The sequence below is a fragment of the Salarias fasciatus genome, chromosome 12, assembly GCF_902148845.1.
Source record: "Salarias fasciatus chromosome 12, fSalaFa1.1, whole genome shotgun sequence".
Taxonomy (NCBI): Eukaryota; Metazoa; Chordata; class Actinopteri; order Blenniiformes; family Blenniidae; genus Salarias; species Salarias fasciatus.
The window spans coordinates 5951424-5960397 of NC_043756.1; the positions used below are offsets into that span (position 1 = coordinate 5951424).

The 8974-nt window shown below is 43.4% G+C and overlaps 1 protein-coding gene across 1 annotated transcript; it reads left to right on the forward strand.

Annotated features, from left to right (window-relative positions):
• The first annotated feature begins 3746 nt into the window (after positions 1 to 3746).
• On the forward strand, positions 3747 to 8974 carry npy8br (neuropeptide Y receptor Y8b). The gene is made up of 3 exons (XM_030105449.1): positions 3747 to 3917; positions 4293 to 4470; positions 7220 to 8974. Exon 3 carries the CDS (start codon positions 7405 to 7407, stop codon positions 8503 to 8505), a length of 1101 nt encoding a protein of 366 aa, XP_029961309.1. The 5' UTR covers positions 3747 to 3917; positions 4293 to 4470; positions 7220 to 7404; the 3' UTR covers positions 8506 to 8974.

The window sequence follows — 8974 nt, forward strand, 5'->3', positions numbered from 1 at the left end:
GTAATTTATTTTAATTCCTTATTTATGTATCAACCTTATTTGTGCTTTTAGTAGAAATGTAAATTTTCATATTGCTGTTTTATTTCTGTATTTCTCCAAAAGCCCAAAGACATTTATTTCATTTTCACTGGTTGTTTGTAGGTGTGAACGTGAGTGTGTGTAGTTGTTTGTCCTAAAGTGTTTTTGTTTTTGTTTTTTTCCCTGTGATGGACAGGCGACCAGTGTGGGGTGTATTTTGCCGTTGCCCATGGTCTCCGGCTCCAGCACCCCCCCCCCCCCGATTTTAAGTTGGAACCAAGCGTATAAATGATGGATGGATATTCAATCTGCACAAAGTGGCATTTTAACAACACGCTGTGGTTTTCTTCTTTCTTCATCTTTACCAAATATTTTCACCTCCCAGCTGTCTTGAAAACACAACGGAACCAAGTGCGCGGCAAACAAAAGCCTTTATTTCTTTGTTTTGGCACACTACTGTTACACCCTGTTGAATTTTGAAGCCCTGCTGCACAGCGGAGGATATTAAAAGTCTGATAAAATGAGAGCTCCTGTCAACACAAATAAATCATACAGAACAGGTTTTGCACACAAACGTATGGCTTCCTGGATGCTATTAAACATGAATATTGTGGGGCAGCAGCAGGGGACCGATTCAATGGTAATGAAACAGAGAACTTCAGTCTCACACAAAGAAATATTAACAGTTTCCCCACAGGAGCCGCTGGTAGAAAAACCTTATGTAACGCACGCCTCTGTTTTTGACTCCAAATATGAAGAGATTTCAACCAAAGTCACGTCGTGTTGTAGATGAGCAGCAGGTGGAGAGCTCAAACTTCAGATAGCATGTGCCAAATAAAACAGATGATCAAAGAACAGTCAAATATTTCACATTACATTTAGAAAATGTTTGAAAATGTCAAATGTTCTTCTTCTAGCTTATCATGTCGTATGAAAACAAAACTCGTCTATATTTGGTCTCCTGTGGCTGAAATCTTTACATGTGAAAAGAATGCCTCCTTCCACATGTTTTTTTTTATTCCAGACGTTTCAAACTTCGCAAAAAATTCTCATACCGACTCCAGTTGTCACCTATCAGTTATATGAAATGGGTGGACAAACTGTCAAAAACACAATTTCATGTCTTGAGTTCAGCTGTCTAGACATGTAAGACATGCTTGTTTCCGTCTCTCTCTCTCTCTCTCTTTCAACACAACACCCGTCCAGAGAAGAAAATCTAACCGTGAGTGACAGTAGCGCTGATTGCATTGGGAAGAGGGGCTGCTTTCATTCTGTGTCTGAATACAATGAATAGTTTTTCATTTGGAGGCAAAAACCAAGCAGACCTGCAACGAATCTCGACCAGAACTTTTTCAGGGCTTCTTCCCGCTTCTCCTTCAAAAAAAAAAAAAAAAACGTGTGCATAGATTTTGTTGTCTCGAAAGGCTTGACACTTGTGTCTCCGTGTCAAGTAAACACCCACAGAGCTGTTGGTGGCGGCGGCAAGTCATTTCACCACGCTGCCTCTCAGACAAACAGCTATTACCGTTCTCTCAAACTGCCTCCACTCCGAGCGGGAGTGTGTGGGGGACAGTGTGAAGAAGCCGTTAACAATCTGTTGCACAAGCAAGGGAGGTGCAAAGAAAAAGGGTTTTAAAATAGTTGGAGGTGTTAGCTGCAGAGAGATTTGAATTGGGATCTTTGAGAGTGAGGATACCGCGGCCGGTTTGGTTTGGACGGGGAGGATTATGTAAGGGGAGCACGGTTCGGTCGGACTGCTCTGGTTCATATTCCGCTGCAGATTTAAGTGCCGCTTAATGGTCTCCACAACTGATAGCGACGTCAGTTTATGGCTTTTCCAGAATATACGGCCGTATATAGCATGAAGTTAAATTTGGCAGCAGGAAAACATGCACACGTCAGTGCCGAAGTTTCATGCACTTTAGATGATTACATTTCGATCAGTTCCAGATTGATTCTGCAGCAGGGCAATGACGAAAGTCTTTGTTCTCATTATAAACCCCTTTATGTCTGTTTTTCCACAGCTAAGCATTTATCAGACAAGTGACTCCACGTGGTTTATTATGTATTTATTTACATTTCCACCTGCCCATCAATATTAGAGCAGATGACCAGCCAGTTGTGCAACTTTTTCAGATAAGCAGGAGTTGCGGGATTTCTAAAATTGGACATTGCACAAAAAAACGTCTGACTTAAACACTGAATCGCCTCTTTACTTTAACATCAGTGTCCCTGATAGATACAAAAAAATTAAATATGTGGAGAAACTGTATCGTTATATGTTTAGCATATGCACTGTGGAAATGCCGCCTGTTTTAACCTTTTATCAGGCGACCACATCTGGCAGCTCCCACACTTCTTCTTGAAATTCACACAGATTTATTCATGACAGTCACAGTTTGCAGCAGGAATCATGATTATTTTCAGAACTCTGTGTGTCGTATGAATTTGTAAGACTTCTAGAATTTGTGAGGGTTCTGGAACGAACTTGTGAAAGGGTTCTAGAATTTGTGAATGGTTTAAAAATGGATGAGCTGTTAAAAGTAAGAGCGTTCTAGAATGAGCGAGTGTCCTAGAATATGTGAATTCTGCAATTTGATGGGATTACAGAACTGATAGGAGTTTTATAACGTGTTCAAGTCCTAAAACGTGTGAGAATTATGCAACGTGTGAGAGTATTAGAACTCGTGAGAGCACTCTGGGAATGGGTGAGAAATGTAGAACGTGTGATGGTTTAATAGTTTTAGAATATGTTCTAAAACTATCACACGCTGAAGTGGTCCAGAAGCCGTCACAGTGAGGGCTTCAGGACGCCAGAATGTGTGAAAGTTCCACAATGTGTGAGGTGTGAAATGTTAGCGTGTTCTAGAATCATTTCTAAGAGGTCTATAATTTCATGAAACTACATGAATTTGCGGGCAGTTGTACGATGTGTTGTGATAACCTATAAGATTATACATATGTAATGAAAATAAGTGTCCTAATGGGCTTAAGACACATAGAATGTGTCCAGAAAGTGCAATTTAGGGTACTTTTTTGTAACCTGACTACAAATCTTAATTTTCTACATCGTACAATGATCATTGATTCTCATATGTGCAGTTTTCATTAATATGCTTTGGTATTAGAGCTGCAGCTATTGTTCAATAATAATGAAATGCTCAACAAACATGAAGCAGAAAGTAGCTTATTGAAGCATTTACTGCAGTCCTATGAGTTGTTGTTTTTTATATTCTAACGAGAACCATAACATTTGCAAATCTTAGGTCCGTTTTTTGATTCAAAACGTGGAATGAGAAGGACGAAGTTCTGTATTGTCAGGAATGCTGTTGTGTGCATGAATGCTATTCGGTCCTCCCTATAGGATATTTAAACTCTGCGCTGCCTCTGCTCGGATTGGAATATATTACCGGTTATTGCAGCGATTTCTCATCCGAGATATATGAAAGTTGTGTGATGATGAGGAGGAAGCTCAGCGTGTCACTCCAGACGAGGCTCATCCAAGAGAAGCGTCTCCCGCCGCTCCGCGACACCTTCCTGTTTATTCAGGTGCGTGAAAAGACGAGCGCGCGCAGCCACAAATATCAAATAACTCCCATTCCCCCGTTGGGGCCCCGAGTGGGTGCGCGCATTTGGCGCGCGCGTCCTCTGTGCGTGCGTGCGTGCGTGCGTGCGAGGCGCGAAGAAGTTATTATGTAAGATGTTCCCAGTCAGTCTCCGCCGGAGTCTGAGGCATAAGGTCGCTTTAAGAGATATCTCAGCCGCTATCGGAGCTCCGGGCTGGACGCCTGCCACCAGCAGCTCCACTGAGAAGAAAGAGAAAAGAGAAGAAAAGAAAGAAAAAGACAAAAACTCCGCGTCTCACCTGCGACAGAGGTGCCAGAAGGAAATAATATTCGGTAAGAAACAATTTGACGGCTAATTGAAATGCGTCTCCCTGTGCCAGCGTGAAAGTCTCCTGTGGGTGTTGGTTTGCCTGAAAGTAAGTAGTTGTATTCTCTACAGAGGGCTGTCTATTTCTTTCTCATGGCATGCAACGACAAAGCTTTAATTATGACTCTCTTTTTTTTTTTTTTTTTTTTTGCCTATAATATTTTACCCTTCAAGCTTCCGCGGCGCGCAAAAGTGGCTTTAATGCACTGAACATTTGCATTCTGCATGGTTAATTTACCCACACTGATAGGATTTATTTGCCACTTGCCAAATTCTAGTCTCTACCAGATGCAAAAAAGTGTAATGAGGCGGGAATGAATGATGGATCTCTGACCGCACAGGAGCGCGTCCGCGCCGTGGAGACTCCCGGTACCTGTCCGGAGTCCGGAGCGGAGGGAGACCGGCTCAGCTCAGTCCGGCTCAGCTCAGTCCGGCTCGGATCAGTCCGGCTCGGATCGGCTCCAGAGAGGACGCACGGCTGCAGACACACACTCTCCAGGACGGCTGCACAGACGGAGTGTAAGATACTCATGCATTAACACTTTTTTTTTTAATCGCATTCTGTTTCATCCACTGCTGCCTGTGACAAGTGTTTTTCAATTTTTAATATTTTTTATAACGAGGTGACAACAGAGCTGCTGTTGAGAGAAAAGGAAATGTACTCTTTTTTTTCTGAGTCAAATACCCATCAGCTATAATTTTTATATACCTTTTGCAGTTTTCCTCATTCAACCTATATTGTAAATGTTTCTGCAGACTGTTTTCCTGTGTGCTATCTGTTCATAATCAGTGTAATTTGCACATTATGGAGGACATCCAATGTCAGCCTTTAAATGATTCCCCTCTTCCCTTCATACATTGCTTTGACTGTTCTGCCAGCAGTCTTAACACAAGGCGGTGCATCACTTGAAGTGTCCAAAATCCTGCCATAAATAATCTGCGTCAAGGCTGCCAGACGGCAGGCCACATATCTAGGAATCTACCCAGATTCAGTCATGTTGACACCGAGGACAGGGTTATTTATCCAAAACAGAAAATAGGATGTGCCGCGGAGGTATGCATGTGGAATCGCTGCACATTCCTCATGCCTGAACTTTTCATCTTTGTTACAAATTCGTACTGTGGCCTTCCTAATCACAGAAGATGAAACTCCACAGTCTGAGAGCACATTAGGGCTCATACGAGAGATTGCCATCAGCGCTTGGGTGTTACCTAGCCTCATTTATAATTATTATCGAGCCCTGGACTGAAAATGATAAAGCTCCCAAATCCTGCAGTGTTATTTGAGTTTTCCGTGGACATGTCCCCAAAGTAATTTGCGAGAAATTGAGCCGATAGGCTAAACATTTCTGTTAATCGGTACAGTTCTCACTGCTGCGTGTAGACTTTTATGGACGTACACACACACACACACACACACACACACACACACACACACACACACACACACACACTCACACGGTCACGCACACACACGCGTCAGATGGTCTTACTCTTGGTGTGATGCAATTGCATCTCTGATGTATTTTAATTGGCTGGAGACTGGAAGGACGACCACATGCACATCAGAAGCAACTGTGAATGTTCACTGACAATGCAAGGTGTCAGTTCTTTCGTGGGCTAAAAGGAAATAAATTCTCACTGTCAAAAGGGGAAGAAAGGAAAAGAGGCAGCAATTGTCTCTGAGGGAGTATCCATTATCAGTGTTATTGTGATGGAAATTTAAATCAGCATGCCATCATAGCGACACCACAAAAATCTGTGTCTGTGCAGTTTTTTTAATGATGTTCCATCAGCGTATGATTCATTCTTTGAGCCCGCTCTCGAAGACATCAAGAATCCGCATTCCGCTTGCAAGCCTCATGATATCTGCGTAAAGATAGTAATTATTCCCTTCATAAGTTTCAGTTTTTGTAATAAAGAATCCACAGACAGTGTGTGCAAAGGTGAAATTGGACTACTGTGAATTGCAGCAGCAAAACGACACTTGTGGAATGACAAAGCATGACTGCTGCAAATTTGAAGTCTTGTCTCGCAGACAGAAAATCAGCTTGGGGTACTTATTAGGACGTCGCTATGCGAGGATTATGTCAGTTTTGTCAACAAGTAAAGGTCAATTGTTGTTCCTCCTTCATCACTGATGCCAGATACCTGTACTGGGTGATTAATGTCCCGTCACTCGTTTCCTTTGGCTTTCTTTAGTCATCCATCTGTCTTCTATACCACTGTACTGTATTGTGTCAGGGAGCTGGAGCCACTTATAGCTAACAATGGGCGAAGGCAGGTTACACCCTGGGCCCGTCGCCAGTCCATCACGGGCCAACACAGACATTCACACGCATTCACGTTCACATAAGGGGATTTACTGTAAACGGTTAACATCAAATGCAAGTTTTTTTTGATTGTGGGAGAAAACTGGAGTGCCTAAAATAAAAACACATGTCCAGGAGGAACATGCAACTTCACGCAGAAAGGCCCCTTCAGCCCAAGTTCCTCATAGTTTCTTTATTTTACAGTAAATGCAATTCCATAAGTTTTACTCATTTCATTGTCATTCTACTGAAATTGCAGAACTACTTTGCTTCAAATTGCATTCGCAATAACATCTGAAGGATTTGTAGATTATCCTTTGATTTTCTTTGCCTTTTTACGTCACTATGGGTGTTTTCAACCTCGGGACTGAATTTAAAGGACAAAAGTACACAAAAAGATGTTCACTTTGGATCTGAGTCATGTGCGTTTCTGGTACAAAAGATATAAGATGATGTAAACTTCAAAAAAGAAGGTAATAGAAGAAGATAAGAGTGGTGGATTTGAATAATAGGAGATGGTGTCTACTGAATGTAATGCCTGTAAGAGGGAGCATTTGTAGCCAAGTAGATGAAAGTGAACAAGATTACACTGAGGACGGTGCAGATTCAGAGCAACAAGACTCTCCTGTCCATTATCTTATTAATCATTTATGAGAAATGTTTGACAAATAGTTACTCAAAGAACAGGAACAGCAGATGAAAGTGATCTTTTCAGAGCTACTAGTATTCTCTTGTGCTTTCACGCTTTTTCTCGAGTAAAATTCTACTTTCATGTTTGACTACAGCTTCAGTGAAAAATATACAAAGTCATCCACCACCTTTGGATTTCAAAGAAGCCATTTTTCAGTGTCAGTGATAACCCAACCCCTAATAAGTGGAACATTTTGTAATTTTCAAAACTCACTTCACATGTATTTTATCTCTGTTATTTTTTTTTTTTTTTTTTTTTTTTTCAGGCTGCAAATGAAGACTGCTGTAAAGGCCACCAGAGATTAAGGACTGAGGAGCAAACTGTTTTTTAGAAATGCAAATATTATTCATGAACTAATTACAGCAGGTGTGACAAGACAAATTAGTCCAATTAGTCATCTTCCTTTGAAGTGAGCCCAGAAAAAAAAAAAAAAAAAAAAAAAAACACACCATGGAGCTGCAGCCCAACACCAATCACAACCAAGCCCTGAGGAGGGAAATGCTGTGGAACGCCACGGAGGACTGCTCGCTGTCTGTCAGCGGCACCACTTTCCTCATCATTGCTTACAGTACGGTTATGGCGGTGGGTCTCATCGGGAACTCCTGTCTGGTGTTCGTGATCACGAGGCACAAGGAGATGCAGAACGTGACTAACATCTTCATCGTCAATTTGTCTTGTTCAGACGTTCTCATGGGTATTATATGCCTGCCAGTCACGATTATCTACACGCTGATGGACCGCTGGATCCTGGGAGACACCCTGTGCAAGCTCACGCCCTTCGTCCAGTGCATGTCAGTTACTGTCTCCATCTTCTCCCTCGTCCTCATCGCCATGGAGCGTTACCAGCTCATCGTCCACCCGACCGGATGGAAGCCGATGGTGGGCCAGTCCTACCTCGCAGTGGCTGTCACCTGGATAGTGGCCTGCCTGATCTCTGTGCCTTTCTTCCTGTACAATGTACTTACCTTGCCTTTCCACAACATGAGCATGCCGTTCCCGGTCAACGAGCATCTGGTCTGCATGGAGGTGTGGCCCTCGGTTCACGCCCGGCGGGCTTACACCACCTCCCTGCTCATCTTCCAGTACTTCCTCCCTCTCATCCTCATCTTGGTCTGTTACCTGCACGTCTACCTTCGCCTCCGGAGGAGGAAGGACATGGTGGAGCGCGGCAGGAACACCGCTCAGAAGAACAGGGGCGCCACCAGGATCAACATCATGCTGGTCTCCATCGTGGTGGCCTTCGCCCTCTCCTGGCTGCCCCTCAACGTTTTCAACACGGTGTTCGACTGGAACCACGAGGCCATCCCGTTCTGCGGCCACGACGTCATCTTCTCCTTCTGCCACCTGACGGCCATGATGTCCACCTGCATCAACCCCATCATCTACGGCTTCCTCAACAGCAACTTCCAGAAGCAGCTCAAGTCCACCCTGCTGCGCTGCCGCTGCTGGAGGGTGGCGGAGAGGTACGAGAACGTCCCGCTCTCCACCGTCAGCACGGAGGTCACCAAGGGCTCGTTCCTGAGCAACGGATCGGTCAGCAACAACACTTAACATCAAGGTTTTTGTTTTTTTTTTGTTTTTTTGAGCGAGAGGCAGAGAAACCCATGGCATCAGTTCTTCAGTCTTCATTGCGTCATCCTTCAGAGCTCGTCTTGCTTTGTTGTACGCTAAAGTGAGGCTGACATTTACAATGTTATAAACCTCACTGTAGCGGTCAGGAGGGAGCGAGCTGGAGACACTTAACCGGCAGTGCCCTCGATTCAGCGTGAGTCCACATGCAAGAGGAAGTAGATAACAAAATGATAGTCCAAAGGTTGGCCATGTTTAAGTGTCTGAGAACACCGGAAGACACTTTGTATGATATGAGTACATTTGCAGCAAATGTCCAGAAAGCTTATTTCCTCTGTACTGTAGACACACAAATGAGGGGAGATCATTTAATCTGGTGTACACATATTATGTGTTCTCTTTATAGCAGGCAGAGGTCAGTTTTAAAAGACTAACAACTGTTTAGGTTTTT